Raw genomic sequence first — 22212 nt, 5'->3', positions numbered from 1 at the left:
GCGCACAGACAAACATGTGCAGGACAAGTATTCATACACACAGTAAATAAAGAAATAATGTTTCATAAATATGAGAGTCTCGGATGGTGAGATCATTTAAACTCATGCTACCCAACTTACATTGACCTACTACCCGGATTTTGGATGGTGGGAGGAAACTGAAGCGCCCAGAAGAAACCCACACGGACTTGGGGAGAAAACATACAAACTCCTGACAGACAACGCGGGATTCGAAACAGGGTCACTGGTGCTGAGATGCCAGCATTGCCATCACTGCATTGAATGCTGGACTCCAACACCCCAACCTACATTAAACGAGCCTTCAAGAGTTAGGGCAGTGGTTCTCAACCTTCATCTTTCCATTCACATCCAATTTTAAATATTCCCTATGCCATTGGTGCTCTGTGATTAGTGAGGAACAGCTTAAGGTGGGGTGTGAGTGGGAAGGGAAGGTTGAGAATCATTGCTCCAGACCCAATCGTTACTGAAATATTTTGGTTGAGAAAAATTGTCGTTGGCCCATTTTCTTTGGAGTTATGAAACGGTGCACGTAACGAGTCAATGAGGGCCAATTAAAACAGTGGTTTTCAAACATTTTCTTTCCACAGAGCACCGATGGCGTAGGGATTACTTAAAGCGGTATCTGTATGGAAAAGTAAAAGGTTGAGAACCACTGAATTAGAATATAGCCTCATGACCGGGCCTTATGTTGTCTTCTGTGGCAACCACTGTAAATTAATCAGTTCTCATTGCAAAGCAACCTCAGTGTAGATCTACTATTGGTTGAAATCTTTTGATGCCAAACTTTTACACCAAAGCCAACAAGGACAATTAAAAAGACATTACCCTTAAAAAAATTGGGATAAGAGGTGGACCCTGCTGTGTAGAAGCAAGTCAATAATCCAGGGAACCTGGCCCCAATCTGACCCCGAGAACCTGGAGAGACGGAGCAGGTCAGACAGCATCCATGGCTTCGATACCTTCAGCTAAAAGTAGCCACAAGAAGATGGGGGTCCTTTATGCTGTTGGCTGTCTTCTTGAGGCATCGCCTCACTTCAGTGTCTTCAATGGATGGGAGATTGACACCGGAAAGCATTGGAAATAGGCTATTCAGCCCATCGAGTCTACCCGATGATCCATTTTCCCACCCAGCCCCATTCCCTGACCTCCCCTTCACCTTTGATGCCCTGGCTAATCAAGAGCCTATCATCTCTGCTGTGGCAACAACTTAGCACGGATTTACCACGCTCTGGTTGAAGATATTCCTCCCCATCCCTGTTCTAAGTGGACCCCTTTCAATCCTGTTGTGTCCTCTTGTCCTAGACTCTCCCCCAATGCGAAACAACCTTTCTACATCTACTCTGTTCATGGTTTTCAACATGTTTCAGTGAGGTTCCCCCCCCCCCCATTCTAAATTCCATGAACCGTCAAACATTTGTCATATAATAACCCTTTCGTTCCCAGAATCGTCCTTGGGAACTCTCTCCAATGTCAACACATCCTTTCATGAATAGGACCACAAAACTGCTCACAATATTCCAAATGGGGTCTCATCAGGGCCTTAAAAAGCCTCAACATCACATCCCTGCTCTTCCATTATCTTGAAATTAATGGCAGCTTTGCTTCTTCACCGCTGATTCAACCTGGGTATCCTACACAAGGTCTTCTATGGGCGACCTGACCATGTGTTTGCTACCTTCTGCATTCCTGGGTCCTTGTATTGCCAAAGCAGGCTGGGACACAACCAGCCAGTACACTTCCCACCATGGACCTGTGCAGGTTCGATCGCGTGTTCGAAAACGTAACAAATTTCCTGAGAAAGAAGAGATGTTGGTGTGGCCTCTTCACCGTTGTCTTTGTGTGCCGGTCGCAGGAGATGTGGACTCCCAGGCACCTGAAGATACTAATCCTCTCCACCAATGCAGGTGTGTGGTTCCATGGCCTCCCTTTCCACAAATCTACAATCCGCTCCTTGGTCTTGGAGACGTTAAGAGCACCACCTAACCAGGTTCTCCATCTCCACCTGATTCATCAATTCCACTTATTCGTGTCACTCTCTGCACTTTTGTCGTCACTTTCTTTTGCATGAGGATAACTGAATATTTATGATTATTTTTTGCCCCCAACTTACATGGTCTGACTTAGATTTTTCAAAGTTACGATGGTTAGAATCCGTACTGTACTTTGAATTTTGGCTAGGCTATGATGTTTAGTATCTCCCAACAGCACTGTATCAAGTCCCACACTGATCCCACTGCCTCATTCTCTCCTGACAGCCCCGTGTTTGTCCCCACACTAATCCTACTTCCCCACTCTCTCCCCACAGCCCCATGTCATTCCCCACACTGATCCCACTGTCCCGTTCTCTCCCCGCAGCCCTGTGTCATTCCCCACACTGATCCCACTGCCCCGCTCTCTCCCCACAGCCCCATGTCATTCCCCACACTGATCCCACTGCCCCGCTCTCTCCATCAGCCCCATGTCAGTCCCCACACTAATCCCACACCCCATTCTCTCCCCACAGCCCCAAGTTGGTCCCCACACTGATCTCACTGTCCCGCGCTCTCCCCTCAGCCCCATGGCGGTCCCCACACTGATCCCCCTGCCCCACTCTCTACCCACAGCTCCATGTCATTCCCCACACTGATCCCACTTCCCCGTTCTCTCCCCACAGCCCCGTGTCATTCCCCACACTGATCCCACTGCCCCGTTCTCTCCCCACAGCCCCATGTCATTCCCCACACTGATCCCACTGCCCCTTTTCAACATACGATTCCTTTCGACTTACAATAAGAGCACTGGAACGCAGACCCATTGTAATGTGAGGACGACCCCTATTTATTGTCTTTTTGACTTAACATGCTGGAGACTGGCTCGAACTGGCCAGAGGGGCGCCAGGTATCGGAACCGGGATGCGAGGAGGTGATGAGGACGCTGAAGGGTTCCTGACTGCGTCGGAGGTTTGGATCTGGAGCTCGGGTTTGAAATGCTGGAGGTGAATATTTGGACAATTGGGGACTCTGGGGGGTGGGGGTAAAGAAATTCTCTTTTGCTTCCCTTTCTCTGACTGTGAGAGGCCCTTCAGGAAATTCCTGCCGGTGGTAAATCTGTCTGCCCTTCAGCAGACAAAAAGCAATTTTATGTCCTATCACACTCTTATTTACAATTATTACAAATTGAATCTTGAAGTATTTTACTCTGGAGTTACTTTTGAAGGTTTTTCTTAATACCAAGTACCTGTCCCACTGCTGTAAGTTAGGATTTTGGGTGCATAAACGTGTGATCATTACGCCTCATCAGCGAACTTATGGTCTACAGATGGAGATTTATAGACTGCCCTCCCTCTGCAGGTGTGGCCCGGCTGCGTTTCATGTTGTTTCCTTCTCAATCAGCTACTGTTAATTACTCTCTCTCTTTCTCTCTCTCCAGACCCCGTGACCGGAGCAGAATAAATTCTGCAACCCAAGAGGGGGCTGTGTTTAGTACAGGGACGGCTGGGAAGTGACACCGCCTGTTTTAGCTGTTGCCCGGAGTTGAACTGTCCGACAGGGGATGGTGTCTCCATGTTGCGTGACCCAGCAAAGTTTCCGAAATGTCACTAGTTGGAAGTTCAGATGCGGGGTATCACCTTACCGCCCACTCCAGTGGCTCCCTGCCAGGTATGTCACAGGATTTTTGATTTACAATTTTTAGTTGTGTGCACTTTTTAAAAAAAAAAAAAATCCTTTTGGCCCTATGATGCTTGTGATTCCGGGGCTGAGTTACCCGTTAACCAGGTCAGACTTGCAGCCTTCTGGTCCCTGCATGTTCTGTGGGCAACAGTGGTTCTGGATGGTGCCACACGTTGTTGGACAGGCAGGCAGTCTGAGGTCTCAATGCCACCAGTGTGTGGAGTCTGAGCTCAACTCCCACAGGTGTGCTGGGGAAAGCTGGTTGCATTGGTTCAGGGCTGGAGCCCAGACTTCTGCTGGTTTCCACTGTGTTGCTGTGGGAGTGTTGGAGGTGAACCCATAGGTGCAACATTATTCTAATTTTTTTTAGAATTAAATTTTGACATACTGGTCACTTGAGTCAGTGCTGCCCTATTAACGTACATTTTTGGGAGGACAAAATTTCCCCCGGGGGGAAATCCACACCGACACGGAGAGAACGTACAAACTCCTTACAGACAGGGTGGGATTCGAACCCCAGTCCCGATCGCTGGCGCTCTTACACTAACCAAGCCATTCTTGCTGTTTCAGGCAAGTTCTATCTTTTGGCAAACGAAAACACATTTCGTGTAATGTTGCGCTGTTTCTATTACTTGGCAATAAGTTGAATCTTCCATCTTGTATCTCAGCCTGGCTTGGAAATTTGACTGCCCAGGAACGGAGAAGGTGGCATATATACGTAGCCAGGTGCATCACCAACACACAGGGAAAGAAATTTTAAGTTTATTTAACACAAACCATTATAGGATGAGTTCTTCTCCGACGTCAGTACTATGGGTGCCCGCAACCTTTAAGAAAACAACTAAGGGAGCTGTAACCAAAATAATGGTTGAGAATGACTGGTCTGGACCCTGGAGCCATAACACCAGAAGCCATAGGAGCACCAACAGGCTATTCAGCCCATCTAGTCTGCCCTGCCATTTATTCATTCTCCCTCTCAGCCCCACTGCCTGGCCTTCTCCCCATAATCAGTCTTCCTTTGTAAATCTAGTCAGATCTATGTCTAATTTGTCATGGGACTTGGAAGTCTTCAGGAAGAAAATGAATTTACAGTTTCAATTATGAATTGCTAAAGGTTGGTTTGCAGGTGCAGCAGGCTAAATGTTGGCCTTCGTTGCCAGAGGGATTGTATCTAGGAGCAGGGAGGTAACGCCGCAACTGTACAAGGTCCTGGTGAGGCTGCATCTGGAGGACTTCATGCAGTTCTGGTCTCCTTACTCGGGGAAGGATGGACTGGCTTTGGAGGCGGTGCAGAGGAGGTTGATTCCAGAGATGAGGGGGTTGGCTTATGAGGAGATTGAGTTGTCTGGGACTGTACTCGCTGGAATTTAGAAATGTGCGAGGGGATCTTGTCGAATAATAAAATTATGAAAGGCATTGATAAGATAGAGGTAGGTTAGTTGTTCCATTTGATGGGGGAAACCAGAACTAGGGGACGTAGCCTCCAAATTCAGGGTAGTAGGGTTTAGGACAGAGATGAGGAGGAACTGCTTTTCCCAGAGGGTGATATATCTATGGAATTTGCTGCCCATTAAAGCAGTGGAGGTGGCCTCGGTAAATATATTTAAGGCATAGTTTGATAGATTTTTACATAGGAAGAGAATTAAGGGATATGGGGGATGAGCCTATCATCAGATCAGCCATGATCTCATTGAATGGCGGAACAGGCTCGATGGGCCAGATGGTCGACTCCTGCTCCCATTTCTTATGTTCTTGTGTTTTTTTCCCTTTATGGCCAGCAATGTGTGGTGGACAGACTCTTCATTGATGTCATCATGGCTATCACTTGAGGGTGATGGCTTTCGTTCCATTTTCCGCAGAGCGAAGATGCCTGTGCGTGTATTTCCTCCCCCCCCCCCCATCCCCCCACTCCCTGTCTCCGTACCTGTGCCAAAGATGTGTGGTTAACGAGAGAATTGAAATATGTTCCTGCATATGTAACAATGGATCTCCCATCTATTCGTCTGCTTGTTGGTTCCTGGGCATAGAGCTCATAAATGTCAACAAAGAAACAGTGGGCTCCCACACTAATGTTAGTATATCCTTGAGCAACATTCGGAGGATGTGAAATTGTTGCGGTGCAGTCACAGTCGTTCTGGAGGGAACGAAATTTTGCTCAGTAAACTTCCAGACAGCGACCAGGTATGAATGATTATGTGGGTTAAGAGATGGTGATCCAAATGCCTTCTTACTGCATTGAACACACTGTAGTTCTGAAGGAAAAGGGAGAACTTGTGTATATACTTGTAGATTGTCTATTCCATGTAAAAGTCAACCCCATCCCCTTTTTTGACCCCTGACCGGCCCCCCCCCCACCCATTCAAGCTCCCAATGCCTTGACTGCAAATGCTCACCTTGGCCGCCGCCCCCCCTATCCGAGCTCCCGAGGCCCCGACCGTGGATCCTCGCCCCAGCCACCTGCCTATCGGGGCTCCAAGGCCCAGACCGCCCGCCCCAAAAGTGGACTCACCATCCGGTCCTGGCCATCCAAACTCCTGCTGCCCTTTGAACGATGCAGATACTTACCAAGGTCAAAAGTTTGATCTGAGCAAAACTTTTCTTTCCTCCCCCCCCCCCCCCCACCGCTCCCATATTTGACCTGAAATATTGGTCCAAAAATTCAATGATTACACAGATATTTACAGTATGTATATATTTTTTTTAAATACAGATGCTATGATTCATTTCTCAGTTCCTGGCATAATTTAAATCCCTGACCTGAAATTGAGCCTCTTGGCTTAATCCCAGGTAACAGTTATACATTCATAACAATTTCACTCAATGAGCAAGTCCATTAAGGGACAGGAAATGACTCCAAACTGCCATGGAGACCATAGTGAATGACATCAATGCTGAAGGACCATACTGAGGAGACAGGTGAAAAACAAATTGAAATTAATAAGCTCTTATAATTGTATTAGTAAAGTTGCATGCAAGAGTGTTTTAGCATTGGTTCGTTGGAAGGATACCAATAACTTGCTTGTCCTTTGATTTTGGATAATTTGGTGGTCAAACTTGTTATCAGAAAAAGCATCCTTCCACCACTTCAGGAGTTTGTGGAGGTTTGGCATGACACCTGGAACCCTGGCAAATTTCTACAGAGGTACGGTGGAAAGGGTGTTGACCGGTTGCATCACCATCTGGTGCGGGGACGCCAATACCCCTGATCGTAAAGCCCTCCAGAAGGGAGTGGACACAGCCCAGGACATCACCATTGAATACATTTACAGGGAACACTGCCATCAGAGGGCGGCAGCGATCATCAAAGACCCTTTCCACCCAGCACGCCCTCTGCTCTCGCTGCTGCCATTGGGAAAGACCCACACCCACCAGGTTCAGGTGTCAGACCCCTCAACAAGAAACTCAGTCAGGGTCTCATTTAAGAATTCTTGTGCACTTTTATTGTTTTAATTATTTGTTCTCTCTGAATTAATTGCACAGTCAGTTTGTTTACATTTACACTGTGTACTGTTTGTTTTGCACTACCAATTAGTGGAAATTCTGCTGTGCCGGCAGGAAAAAGAATCTCAGGGTTGCGTGTGAGGTCGTTTATTTTCTCTGAAAAGGAATCTGAAATCTATACTCTTGCCCTTCATAATCAATTTAAATTCAATTAGCTACATTAGATCCCTTGTGCCTTAACCTTCTGGACCTGACTGATAAGTGGATGCTTGTCATATGGGTTCCTGAAGTTCATGTAGACCATGCTGCCTTCAATCTCCAGCTACCTTTTCAAAAAGTTGAGTTATCTGTAAAGATGGTCGGGACAGATTCTTCACAAATAACATAAAGCAAATCCCATTATGGCCAGCGATGTGTGGAGGCAGACTCTTCATTGATGTCATCATGGCTATCACTTGAGGGTGATGGCTTTCGTTCCATTTTCCGCAGAGCGAAGATGCCTGTGCGTGTATTTCCTCCCCCCCTCTCCCCCCCACTCCCTGTCTCCGTACCTGTGCCAAAGATGTGTAGTTAACGAGAGGATCGAAATATGTTCCTGCATATGTAACAATGGATCTCCCATCTATTCGTCTGCTTGTTGGTTCCTGGGCACAGAGCTCATAAATGTCAACAAAGAAACGTGTACTTGATGTTGCTCTCCAAGAAGCACACGATACTTCACAAATCAACCAACTAGTTCCAACGGCCTAGAAACCACGACAATGGGAGCTGAGGAATTTGTTGCAGCCTTCACAGCCGTCGAGTTCAGAGTCCCTTCATCCACCTGTAGAGGTCTCGGTTGGATTGTTATCACCCTCGGTCTTACCACCATGGGTGGCCCTACCAGGAGCAGAGCTCCAGACGGCATCAGTCTCGGCAACAAGGTGACAATCCATGGATGTAACAACCCCTGTGAAAGTTAAGAATCAGAATTTATTGTCACGAACGTGTCACAAAATTTGTTGTTTAGTGGCAGCATCATTTCAAAATAAATAGTGCAAGAAAATAGGAAAAGATGGGGCAGTGTCTGTGGTTCATGGTCCATTCAGGAATCTGATGGCAGCGGGGAAGAAGTCGTCCATGTGCCGCTGAGTGCTCGTCTTCAGGCTCCTGGACCTTTTTCCAAGTGGTAGCAGAGTGAAGAGTCCTGGCCTGGGTGGTGGGGGTCCTTGAGGATAGAGGCTGCTTTCTTAAGACACTGCCTCTTGCAGAAGCTCTCATGAAGTGAGGTCTGAGTTCACAACAATCTGGGATTTTTTTCCCCCCTGTCACCTCCATACCACACAGTGATGCAGCCAGACAGTGCTCTCTGCGGTACACCTGTAGAAATCTTGGAGATCTTTGCTGCTCAGGCTTAGAGGGGAGACCGCCTAGGGACGCCAGGTGCTAGATTATTATTCTGCCTGGTCCCATGTACCTGTCCATATTTTTTAAATTCACACTCCCACCACTCTCTGTGTGAAGATGTTCCCTTTCAATTTTTCAACTTTCGCCCTTAACCCACATCCTCTCATATTTTAGATTTCAGATTTATTGTCAAACGTGCCTTGGGTGGCACAGTTAGCACAATGCCTTACGGCGCCAGCGATCAGAACTGGGGTTCGAATCACGCGCTGTCTGTAAGGAGTTTGTACGTTCTCCCTGTGTCTGCGTGGGATTTCCCTGGGGGTTCCAGTTTGATACGTAGCGGGCATGTAGATTGGGTGTAAATTGGGCGACGTGGGCCGAAATTGTGTTGAATGTCTATATTAAATTTATATTTATGACAACCCTGAGATTCTTTTCCCTGGGGACAAGGCAGATTTAGTGCAAAGAGACTACTCATTGTACACATGCAAACAAATAAAGAAATGTAAACAAACTGCAATACAGCGTAGGAGGAAAATTAATGAACAGCAAAAGTAATATTCTTTAAATGAATCCCCGCTTGAGTTTATTTGTTGAGGAGTCTCACCAAATTTGGGGAGAAAATAATCGACAGGGGCTAAAGGGTTAAATACTTGGGATCTTGAAGGGATTTATGATTGCAGCTGGATCGGCTCCATTGTCTGGTTTCTATCTTTACCATCTGAGCCTTTTTCTCTCAATGAAGAAGAGAATGGCTCAGATGAATCATCCTTCGCTGTTTATCTAAACCTCCCACAGGTTTGGCCAAATCAACTGTGGAGAAGCTCCTGAGTGGAAATCAATCTGACACAGACAAGCTTTGCCTCCATAGCGATCAAGTTAAGTTGGCAGAGAGGGGTGGGGAGGAGGGAAACAACCGATTTTGCCTGTCGATCCGAAAACCAGCCTGCTGCCTGCCGTTCAGCACGATGCCAACTTTGCATCAGGTTCCAACTGGGAGATGAAAGTTCTTGAACTGGGGACGTAGCTTTAACACCAACATGAGTAAGTAAGCAGACTTAAATTTCAACTGACTTGCAGCTTCTGTGAGGCAGGTGAATACATCTCTGTCCTTAAAGTTTGCATATTTTGGAGTGGCCTTAAGTTTTTATGAGGGGCTAGGATTTATACAAATTATTGCGGACTAAGTTTTAGGCAGAGTGAATATGAGCTTCATTTGCTGTGTAAAGGGTCACTGGGTATTTGCTGGGCTTTCTTGCGCTGACTGGCATTTAATAATGGCTTGTCCATCCTTCAGACGCCTTCTCCAGCTTTCAAAGTCTCCTTTATTCCTATTTCTCTTTGCATTTTTGAAGTGAAGGGCTGTATGTGAATGGAAACCCGAAGCAGTTAGGGTGTTTTCTGCGGTGTCTTTTCAGCAAGGACTTTGTAACTGCTGTCTGCATGGCTTTGAGGGTGCAGTATTTAACTCTTTCACTGATACTGTCTGGATTTAATTTCTTTTCTTCTTCTTTGGCTTGGCTTCGCGGACGAAGATTTATGGAGGGGCAGGTCCACGTCTGCTGCAGGCTTGTTGGTGACTGACAAGTCCGATACGGGACAGGCAGGCACGGTTGCCGCAGTTGCAAGGGAAAGCATAGTTTAAATTGCCATTTCCCTTCTGGGCTGTTTAATTCTTTGTCGCCCTTTTTTTAAATTAGACGCACAGCACGGCAACAGGCCAATTCGGCCCTGAGTCCGTGCGGCCCATTTTACACCCTACGCTAAGGGTGGGAGGAAACCGGAGCCCCCGGAGAAAACCCGCGCAGACACGGGGAGAGAATGTACAATCTCACAGACAGCGTGGGATTCGATCGCGGGTTGTCCCGAGCGTTGGCACTGTAAAGGCATTGCGCCACCTGTGCCTGCCCTTCCGTTCCAGGAAGCTAGGCTGAGGGTCTGATACATTCGGTGAAAGCAGCAGTAAATTTCATACATTAGTGTAGAATGGATTTCAGAGTCTGACTCTCAGGTGAATATATATTATCCCACAACTGCTACTGTTCCAATTATGTTTTAATGGGAGGACATTGGAGTATTTCTCTCAAGTCAATTCAATATAATTAAAAGAATAATTTGGCTGATATAAGGCTACTCAGCACATCATCCTATGGCAGCTCTTTGAATGTACAGACACTCCGTGAAAGTGTGTCATTCAGCACTTGAATAATGAGTCTTGACAAAGGGCCCTGCCCTGAATTGTTTTCTGACCCATTGAGTACCTCCGGCGACTCTTTATGCCCACAAAATAACCGGCCTGAAAGTGGGATCTGCAGTACTTTCAAGGCAATATCCAGATGTTTGGGACAAAGTCATTTTTTCCCCTTTATTCGCCTCTGCGCCCCACTGTTTTAACTTTGTAATCAAACAATTCGCATATGATCAAAAGCTTTGAAACAAGCCCAGCTCTCCTATACCTGAACCAATGAAGCAATTAAACATACCTGAGGACTCACAAACACCTGTGAAGCCAAATGTCCCAAACCCTGGCAAATTTGGGACATCGTGTTTGCACTCTGACAATAAATCTGAAACGAGGGGATGATATATAAAAAGTGCTGTGATTTCTCCATGGTAAAACCAAAATGTATACAAATAACTTCAAATAAAATCTAGAACGTGGACTTTGATCACGTAAATTATTTAATTACAAATTTAAAACCGTGGAGCACAGGGGCAGCAAATAAAGGAAAAAAAAAAACGTGTCTCTGACCCAAACATTTTAAATTTAGGCATACAGCACGGTAACAGGCCTCTTCAGCCCACGAGTCCGTGCCACCCAATTTGCACCCAATTAATCTATACCCCCAGTACATTTTGAAGGGTGGGAGGAAACCGGAGCCTCCGAGGAAAACCCACGCAGACACAGGGAGTACGTGCAAACTCCTTACAGACAGCACGTGATTTGAACACCGGTCCTGATCGCTGGCGCTGCAAAGGTGTTGGGCTGACGGCTACGCCAACCATGTCCTTGTATTGAATAAAAACAGAAAGTGCTGGAAATTGGAGACAAGGCTGCATCTTGCAGAAGGAAATAAATCGAGCATCTCATGTGGATGAAGCACCGCCAAAATGGAACATTCATCGATCTGAAGTCAGCGCTTGTTCTGCCAAGCTTACTGGATACTACTTCCAGCCTCAGCAGTATTTTATGTCTGAGTGGCCATAAAAGTGCACATCGTTGTATTAGATCACTTCATAGAAATTTACGGTGCAGGAGGTTTGCTCTGTCCAAATTTATGGTTTTCTATACTGTACCTAAATCTTCTCCCCACCCCCGCCCCCCCCCCCCCCCCCGACACTCCCAGTCTAGACAGTTTTTCCCCTCTAAACAATAATTCTCCAGCCTTTACAACATATGATAAATCTCAGATTGGAGTTGGCATAAACCTTTTAATATTTTTGACTTGAAACTTGAGAAATGCCACTGATGGTTCTGACTGAAATTGGGGTCTCGCCTTATCCACCAAAATATATGGTACAAAGAAGGGGGCTGCGAGGTACTAAAAACACAGAAATGCTGGAGGAACTCAGCCGGTCTCGCAGCGTCCTTAGGAGGTAAAGATACATTGCCGACGTTTCAGGCCTGAGTAGGCACCTGAATTAAAAAGCCGGGGAGAAGGAAAGAAAGGGGGTGAAACATGAAAGTCTGCAGATGCTGAGATTGCGGTAAAAACAGACAAAATTGCTGGAGGAGCTCCGCCGGTGTCACACCATTAAAATCTTAATTAAAGATTATGGGGTGTGGTGGGTGTACTGAAGTAGCAACAAGCAAGCACAAAACTCGAAACACTGTACAACAGGCTTTATTCCAGTAAAAGTCTTTACACCAGTTCAAGCCTTGGTGGCTCCCCGTGTGACTGGCTCAGGAGGGGCCGGCTCAGGTCTATATTCAGGTCGGCTGATTGACAGCCGGCCAGGTGGAGTCAGCCCCCTCAGGGGGTCTATTCAGGTCGGCTGATGGACAGCCGGCCAGGTGGAGTCAGCCCCTTAGGTGATCTTCCTGCAGACACCGAGATCGCCCCCTGCAGTCGGCTGGTGGTCGTATCACCACAAGGTGGGAGAATGGGAGGGGGAGGAATCTTGACCTAACAGCCAAAAGGTGCAGATTGGATATGATAAGAGGAAAGGTGAGAATTCATTTTGGTTCCGTGAAAGGAGACAGGCAAAAGGGATGAGAGAGAGACAGGACTAGAGGAGAGAGGGGTTCTGAACGGAAACCAGATAAATCAATATTAAGGCCATCCGGTGGGAGGGTGCCCCAATGAACATGAGGAGTTGTTCCTCCAATTTGCGGGTGGTCTCATAAGGAAAGAAAGAGCAAGGGTAGGAGTACAGGCCAACAGACAAAAAGGGGTGATCATTGGGCACAGATAGGAGGCACTCGCTGTAACACCCCGCACTCTAACGTACTCTTGTGCTCTGTTACTTTGAAGGCTGTATGGGTGTTGGAGGTGACTTGCTGGACGGCTTGTGAAATGAACCTTTCTCACTGCCCCACTCCCATGCTGACCTGTCTGTCTGTCTGTCTGTATCCCACCAAGACCGCCTGTAAATTGGAGGAACAACACTTGATTTTCCATCTGGACACTCATTGGATGGCATTGACCGACTTCTGCCAGCCTCATTCTCCCTCCTTTCCCTTTGTCTTCTTTCCTCCAGCTCTCCATTCACAGAGCCAGCTCCCCCTCCCCTCTGTTTGCTGCTGTGCCCTCCCTCCCATCCACCTGCCTGTGGGACCGTGCTCTTCTGCCTGCCCCTCCCCACCCACCATTTTGTTCTGGCGCCCACCTCCATTTTTCCACACCCTGACAAAAGGCCTCAAGCTCAAAACGCTGGCGACGTGTCTTTATCCTTGCTACACACTGTTTGACCTGCTGAGTTTCTCCAGCCTTGTGTTTTTACTTTCTCATTGTACCAGGTGACCACTGACTTAGAGGAGACAGTTGGATGGGAAGGGACATGGGGGAACGGGTCACAACTGGAGAAATTCATGCCATTTTATCTGTAGACACATTTGTACACAGAGCCTCTAATCTCTACTAATCGCAACACTCTCGATTGATTGACGCTCCATAGATGTGACTTGGATCTATTATCCCTGAGTCAACTAATCAATCATTGCCTGAGTACATTTGCTGACTAATACACTCTTGTTTCCTGCTATTCTGCAGTGCGAGCCCGATTCTATCTATTTCTCAGCTGGGTTTTTTTTTCTGCAGATTCAGTTGGCTCTGGACGTTTCATTCACCTCAGGAATGGGAACCGAACGCTTGCTTTCATTACGAATCAACTCACTGTCAGCTTAACATAAAACTTTCAAGATATAAAATGGGCATCTGGGAGAAAAAAAATGGCCTCGCGTGCAAGATCCCTCCTGAATCGAGAGCAATTTGAGAAATAGCCGTCAGCTCATTTGCTTCGAACTGGAGGCGACTCCAGGACCAGTCCGACTTTGGGTGAATAATTGATTTGCTAATTGGTACAATTAATTCCATCTGATGCAAGGGAACCGTTGCGGTCAGTGGGCGTGTGCGCTTGATGTTCGGTTAGTCAGCACTCTGCTCTCTCCCTGTGGTTATCCCTCTCACTTCTGTGGTCGAATTCTCCGTTCGCTAGCTCACCGCAGAGCAGAGGCTGTATTGTTGTTGGTATCGGAATTCGGCTGGGTGTAAAGTAACCAATTACAGGCAGTCCCCGGGTTACGAACTTGTACTTACGAACAGACTATCTGTGGCCTCAGCGGTTCATCGGCTCGAGGATCACATCGCCGTTAATGATCAAAATCAGTCTCATATGCCTGTTAGCCCGCATTTTAGTGCAAGAAAACGCTTTTTAATGATTTAAAAGCTGAACGGCAGCATGTTCCGACTTAAAGACAGACCTAGGAACAGATCTCGTCTGTAACCTGGGGACTGTCTATTTTATTTCCTGATTCTATTCCTAATTTATCCTTGGCGTCATGAACAACATCCATTAACAAAATATTATTGACTATTCAGAATATTGTAAGACAATTAGAGGGTCGTGGATCTGAGGTGGGGAAAAATTAGATTGTTATGGAGTAGGTTTACATAGGTCAGCACAACTGAAGGGCTTGTACTGTGCTGTAATGTTCCATGTTCTATTTATACGGGAGGTCGCTGTGTGCAAATTGCTTGCCATGTTACTTTAATTAATATCTTGGGATGTAAAAAAAAACGCTCAGTAACAATTAAAATTTTGCTTCTAGTATTTATCAGTCAGTAACAATTAAAATCTTGTTTCTAGTATTTATCAGTCACTTCATGGCTTTAGTTGTCTGGTTGCAAATGTCACGGGGAAGCAATGCAGCCCTTCGGGGAAGCAATGCAGCCCTTCCAGAAAGCTAAATGCCTGCAAAGTTTAATTTTCATCAATCTTTGGCGATTCCGTGAAGACCCACAGCAGTTCGGAACATGGCGTTTAAAAGGAGGGGCTTAATTTTTCAGGAGATTTCTTGACTGGGAGCCTTCATGACTTTCCTTCAAAAATATTTGTGGTTGATATAATTTTCATCAGGAATCTGGGTGCACACCCTGCACGAGTGACAAGTCTTGTCCATGTGACAATCCCAGCTCTTGGAAACACTCCATGGAATCCTCCAGATCCACCCTGCATAGAGTGGCAGGACCTCGGTTTAACCTGACAGATCCAGTCGACCATCATTCTACACTTGGCGTTGTTTCTGTGATCCTCACAAGGGATGTGATCACAGAGGAGATTCACTGGGATGGAGGATTATGAGCTTTTATCATCGGACTTGTCAGCCACAATCGAGCCTGCAGCTGACGTGGACATTTACCCCCTCCATAAATCTTCGTACGCGAAGCCAAGCCAAAGAAGAAGAAGTGCCTTCTAAGTTAAATGTATAGGTGCACTAAATTTCTTGCTTGCTTCAGCTACATAAGATACACCAGCAACATTTGTATAAATTAATTTACCATCATTATACAGAAAAGAGATTATAAATTTAAAAGGATAGATACATACAGTAAAAATATTCAAAGTTGCATAAATATTCAATATTACATTTATTATATAATTAAACAAAATGTATTGCAGGTACTCCCCAACTTGCAATTTGGGTCCATCCGCACGTACAACTGATTTTTTTTTAAATATAAAAAAATATAAAATTTACACAGATTATGTTGCATTTGACAAAGAGGCACGGCAGAGCCAAAATGTGCACACTTACCGTGTTAATCGGAGACCCGGGATCCGTAGGCTGGCCGCGGCCATCTGGATTCCTGTGCACATTATTCGCGAGTCTTCGGTTGCCGCGTGTGTGGCGGGTTCCCGCATTGGAGTTCAGTTGGCGCAGGCGCGAGGGTGAAGGGCGCGAATTCAAAATCGTCGGGACTCGGCCTAAAGGCTAATCCCTCTGGTGTGAGTCCTTTGTCAGCAAGTCACCAGCAGGCCGGGGCCTGTGTGGGTTTCTCGCCCGCACCTCACTGCCCTTCGGCGCAGAGCCCCTCGGTGCTCTTCCATCGTGGTTACCTTCCACGATGTTGGCTGCCTTCTTGGAGGTATCGCCTCCTATCTCACAGATGTACGAGAGGACTTCCCCCGAAGCCTCCCACTGTTGGCCCCTCCCCATCTCCTTTCCCCCTTCATATGCATAATATCACCCCCTTTTTCTTTTAACTTTAGTCTCAATGAAGAGTCCTAACGCGAGACATTGACTGACCATTTCTACGCATGGATACTTCCTCCAGTGGTTCATTGTGTGATCAATATCTCTCCTTAGTGACACTGGCCAACAAAGATTTTGCCTCCTGAATGCTTGTGGGTGTATTTTATGGATCATAAAATATTCCTGACACGTAGCATTGTTTTAGACAATCTATTTTTGTGATTGCCTGTCTACTTCAAACATACAAAACCATGCAGTGCAACATATAATTGAAAATTAATTTTCTGCCTTCGCACTTGGACTCCTTCCCCGCTGGTGCCGTCAGTGGCGAACACGGTGAAAGGTTTTCACCAGGACATTGCGCTTTCACCAGGGCAACTGGAATCCATCAACACTGGCCGACTATTGTTGGACACTGACACGAGACGCTTCAGAGGCTGTGTACCATCTGACCTATAAAGACATCTTTAAGTCAGTGGAATGAACACCATGTGTCAGCGACGAAACGCGTGGTTTCTCCAGCTTCCTACGTCACAGTGCAAATCTGGAGTTATCTTTGTGTTCAGCTTGAAGTCGTCTATTATTAATCACCAATTTTTTTTTGTCAGGAAGCAAACCGTTTGAAGATATTTGTTGTCCAGTGTAATCCTCTTGCGATGCACTCCAGCCACATTGGCTGAGCTAAGACAGAGTTGTTAGGTTTTTAATAAGCATCATTGATCTTTGGTAATTGTAGAAACCAGACAGATTTATAGCACTGGTAACAACCCCTGCATTTAGTACACTGAGGACGCAGGCGATGTGCATAGCTGCCGGCCAGGTCATTCTTCGCTTCAATGCTTATCTTGGGGAACAGAAAGGGATTCTATCACCGATCCTCCTTCAAGGGTCAAGCTGTTCAGTCCCTGTCCTATTGTGGGCTGAAGGTGTGTTTAATTGCTTGCTTCAGGAAAGGAACAACAAGCAAACAATCAATATGGTCAATGTTCTGTGACAGGTTGGGATTGAAAGAATGGATTTCTCATTACCCAGCTGTTTATGAGTTTATTTTAAGTGTGCATCAGAGCCAAGTGTTGCCCAATTAAATTTAATTGTGATCACATTGATCTTAAATAAAGGTGATGAAAGCAACCAATGAGTGCAACACTCCTGGAATTGGTGAGAGAGGAAGGAACACGTGATACTCTTCCTGGTAAGTTGCTTGTCACCAGTTGTTGAGCATGTCCTGCTGTTCACCTCTCGTGTTTCTCGGGGTTCAGCTCCATGGCCCAGTTGATCTGCATCTGAAGGTTGTGGCTTTATTTCCGACCTGTGTGATCCCAAATTCCTGACGGCAACCCCTCCCACCCCCCCCACCCCCCCCCACCTCTGCTCCAGACCTCATTAGAGCCTTGGACCAAGCATCTGTATTCTAGAGGTGAAGTTAAAGTGAGTGTCCAAGCCTCGACTAAGGAAGGCACTCGATGTCACCAGAAGCAAGGAGCTGATTGTGGACTTTAAGAAGGGAAATCTAGGGGTGCAGATTTAGTGGTCATTGGGGTTTCAGCGGTGGAGAGGGGGAGCAAATTTAAACTCATGGGAGTCACCAGCTCAGAGGACCTTTCTAGGACCCAGCACCCTAATGTCATAGTGAAGGAAGCACGTCAGCGCCTCGACTTCCTCAGGAGTTTGCAGAGGTTCGGTATGATGTCGGAAACTTTGGCAAACTTCTACAGATGTGTGGTGCACTGTGCGCGGTCCGGCTGTATCCTGGGGTCACCAATACCTTTGAGCAGAAAGCCCTGCAAAAGGTAGTGGACGCAGTCCACCATGTGACCGGTGAAACCCTCCCCACCATCGAGGACATCTGCAGGGAATGCTGCAGTTGGGGGGCAGCAGCGATCCACATGTTCTGTTCTCACTGCTACCATCAGGTTCGAGGTTTAGGTGCCACCAGCTCCCCCTCCACCATCAGACCCCTCAACCACAAACTCAATCAGGGGCTCATTTAAGGACTCGTACTTTGCACATGATTTATTTCTGAATATTTTTTGGTTGTAATGCACAGTTGACTTGTTTACATTTATTTCTTTGTTTACATTTCCCGGTTTTCTGCACAAATCATTTTCTTGAGAGCAGAGTGCAATGACTGATAATTGGAAGAACTTCTGTCTGGCCCTTAGGGAAAAAGAATCTCAGGGTTGTATCAGAATCAGAACTTATTGACCTGAATGTTATAAAATTCATCGATTGGCGGTAGCATCACAATGCAAGTATGGGTATGTAACATTTGAAAATAAATAAATGTTGCGAGAAAATCCGATAAAGTGAGGTAGTGTCCATTCAGGAATCTGATGGCCACAGGGAAGAAGCTATCCTTGTACTCATCTCCAGGCTCCTGTACCTTCTTCCCAATGGCAGCAGAGTGAAGAGGGCATGGCCTGGGTGGAGTGGGGTCCTTGAGGATAGAGCCTGCTTTCTTAAGACCCTGTCTCTTGTAGATGTCCTCGATAGAGTGAGGACTATTGTCGGTGAGGTTGTGGCTGAGTTAACAGCCCTTTTTTTTTCCTTGCGCCTCCAGTGCAACCAGCCAGAATGTTCTCCACGGTGTACCTGTGGAAATTTTCACGAGTCTTTGGTGACATACCAAATCCCCTCAAACTCCTGACGAAGTATAACCACTGCATCGACAAGGAAGCTCCAGGACCAATCCTCAGAGATGCTGACATCCAGGAATTTGAAGTTCTTGGCCCTCTCCACTGTGATGTCGTGTATCTATTCTGGCAATCAGTCTGAACTTGAACGTGATCAGGAAGACCTAGTAAAACGGGTCCATGGTCATTGATGAGAAAATGCACCTAGGTTCATATTTTGCACAATGGAACATAGCTGTAGTTGGACATCACTCACCCAACTCCATGTCATCACTGCAGGAGATACTCAAGCAAGGTTTCCAGCCCCAGGTGCCCTCAGCGAAGGGACTTCAAATCATCCACAACTGATTTGGTCAGATGTTCAATCCCATTCACAACTTCTGTATGAATGAAGCAAGATCTAGACGACATTCCGACGATTAGCACTCACACCACAGAAGTGACCATCTCAAGCGAGCGTCCAACTGCCTGTCCTTGACATTAAGAGACATGGATAGTGTAGTGGTTAGTGCAAAGCTATTACAGAATCAGCGATCTGGGTTAGAATCTGGCGCTGCGTGGAAGGAGTTTGTAAATTCCTCTCAGTCCATGTGGGTTTCCTCTGGGTGCTCTGGTTTCATCCCATATTCCCAAGGCTTGGTCATTAATTAGACATTATTTTTAAAAAAATTTAGACATCACAGCACAGTAATGGGCAATTGTGGCCCACGAGCCTGTTCCACCCAGTTGACCTACAACCCCCACACGGTTTTTTTGTTTGAATGGTGGGAAGAAACTTGAGACCCCGGGGGAAAACCCATGAAGACACTGGGAGAACGCGCAACTCCTTACAGACAGCACCGAATTCGAACCCTGGTCACAATTGCTGGCATTGTAACAGCGTTACCTTAACTGTGCTGATGTAGGGTTTCACAGCACAGGCATGTAGGCCAGAAGGGGCCTGTTACTGTGTTGTATAATTAAATTAAAATTTTAAAACATTCAAGTGTGTTACCATCTCTGAGGGCATCACCATGTGCATTCTTGGGCAGTGAAGACTAGAAACTCAATTTGCTCCACCTCCAATCTAGAAGCTATAAGAGGACTGTGTGAAGTGGCTCTAACACCCAAAATCATTCCCACGGTCCACAATTCCAGAGAGTGTTGGAATGCTCTCCACTTTCCTGGGAGAGGGCAGGACAAAGCAGGTCACTTGACGATTCGTTCCCACCAACATCCTTACCCTGCACACTTCTGCCCAGATCAGACACTATTTATTGTCATGTAATATTGCACGATATTGCCACAAGGCAGACGGAGATTCACCCTCGGCATTGACCTGGCGCCCCTTGCAATCAGCGAAAGAGAAGCAAGAGAGAGTCCCCTCAGAGACACGGTGTGTCCGTGGGTTCACCTCCTGCAGCCTGGGCCAGCTGCAAGGGATCCCAGGTCAGATCAGAGTGAACTCCGATGCAAACCTCTGTCACAATGAGGAAGCCCTCAGTGCCCTTCGGGAACTCTCCTTGCCCTCAGCCAGAGCCAGTTCCCGCTCTAACGTCACTGCCCAGCACCAACACCTGAATCCTCGGGACTCCAATCCTGAAAATACCTTGTGCCAGTATTCTGTAACTCCCTTCCCAACGGCACTCTGGGTAGAATGTTCAGACAAGGACACATCAAAAGGGCAGTTGAGGATGGGCAAGAGATGCTAATCAGCTGGTATTTTAAAAAAAACATTTCATTTCAAAAAATACATTAACGGTATGCTTGCAAATCATTATATATGTATTTCCACGTGAGATGTCAAAGGGATTAGATAGTCATAAATCAACATGAATTACCTGATGAGCCCCTTTCACACTTGCCAGTGATCCCAGGCATCGAACGCCAATTGGCCTTTAAAATGGCAAGTGTGAAAGCTCAATGCTGGCATCAGACATCATCATCTCACACCAGGGATTGACAGCCTCAACCCCTAGTACAATCCCTGGTGTCTGCAGACGCCGGCGTTGAGATCAGGCAAGTGTGAAACAGGCAAGCAGGACTTCCGATCCAAGGTGGAACTGACCAAACGCCGGGGATAAACCCTTGCAGGTGTGAAAGCGTTCAGTGTCCCCAGTTAGGAGTGGTCTAGTGCGAAAGGCCAAACCCCCCCTTCCTATTCCAGGACACTGAACAGCCGATTTACTGGGATGCACGTGTGAAAGGGGCTTAGGAGAAAAAAGCTTTTGCCTTTCTTTTCTGGTAAACTTTGTGATATGAATCAACTATTGGGGAGAGTTTGTGCGAGTTCCATCTACAAGCTGCGTTGGAAGAAATCCTCTAATTGTAATGAAGAAAGATTTTGTCTCCGGATTGTGTCCTGGGGTTCCTAGAAAGGCCTAATGGATAAGAAGAGACTACAGATGAGGGAATCCCAGAGGAACAGACAAGATGGGGTCAGGTAGCACCAACAGAGGCAGAGGGATGGTCGATGTTTGGGGACTGAGAGTGGCGATACAAGGTCTCGACCCGAAACGTCGACCATCTTTTTGCTTTCACAGTGCGACCTTGTTTTGTGTTAGCGGTCTCCAAGTCCGATCTTCTCTTGTTTAACTTCTGAATCAGAAACTTGATTCTAACCATCTCGCTCAGTGCCCCAGTGCAGTCTGACTGGAGGCTGTCGGCAGCGGGGTGGGGGAGGGGGGGGAGAGATCCGCTACCGGTTTCAATACTGGCCTCCAGTGCACCCTTTGTGGAGTTTTCCTCGAGGTTAGTGTTGGCGAGCACTTCGGGTCCAGTGATCATAATGCCATCAGCTTCAATGTCATTATGGAAAGAGATAAGTCAGGGCCAAGGGTTGAGGGTTTTGATTGGGGAAAAGCTAGATTTGAGGAGATGCGAAAGGACTTACAGGGTGTGCATTGGGACAATTTGTTTTATAGGCAGGATGTAATAGAGAGATGGAAGTCTTTTAAAGATCAGATTTTGAGAGTGCAAAAGCTTTACGTTCCTGTTAGGTTAAAAGGAGGGGCAAAAGGTTTGAGAGAGCCGTGGTTTTCAAGGAATATTGGAAACTTAGTTCGAAGAAAAAGGGAGGCGTACATTAGGTATAAGAAGCATGGAATTAAGGAGATGTTTGAAAAATACATTGAATGTAAGAGGAATCTTAAGAGAGGAATTAGGAAAGCTGAAAGAAGGTACGAGGAGACTATAGCAAGCAGGGTGAAAATTAATCCAAAAGGGTTCTACAAATATGTTAATGGTAAAAGGAAAGCGAGAGACAAAATTGATCCCTTAGAGAATCAGAGCAGAAAACTGTGTGTGGAGCTAGAGAAATGGGGGAGATATTGAACAGTTTCTTTTCTTCGGTATTCACCAAGGAGAAGGATATTGGGATATGTGAGATAAAAAAAGCAAATTGGGT

General features: G+C 46.5%; 1 protein-coding gene across 1 annotated transcript in view; it reads left to right on the top strand.

Annotated features, from left to right (window-relative positions):
* Positions 1-1829: 1829 nt before the first annotated feature.
* The window catches only part of LOC138745523 (synaptotagmin-11-like), a 48543-nt gene continuing 28160 nt past the window's right edge, over positions 1830-22212 (top strand). Inside the window, exons 1-2 of the mRNA XM_069902618.1 lie at positions 1830-2995; positions 3430-3659. Of these exons, the coding sequence (XP_069758719.1) occupies positions 3593-3659 (67 nt within the window). The 5' untranslated portion in view covers positions 1830-2995; positions 3430-3592. The remainder of the gene's footprint in view (positions 2996-3429; positions 3660-22212) is intronic.

The sequence above is a fragment of the Narcine bancroftii genome, chromosome 11, assembly GCF_036971445.1.
Source record: "Narcine bancroftii isolate sNarBan1 chromosome 11, sNarBan1.hap1, whole genome shotgun sequence".
Classification (NCBI taxonomy): domain Eukaryota; kingdom Metazoa; phylum Chordata; class Chondrichthyes; order Torpediniformes; family Narcinidae; genus Narcine; species Narcine bancroftii.
This window is presented reverse-complemented; position numbering and strand designations above follow the sequence as displayed.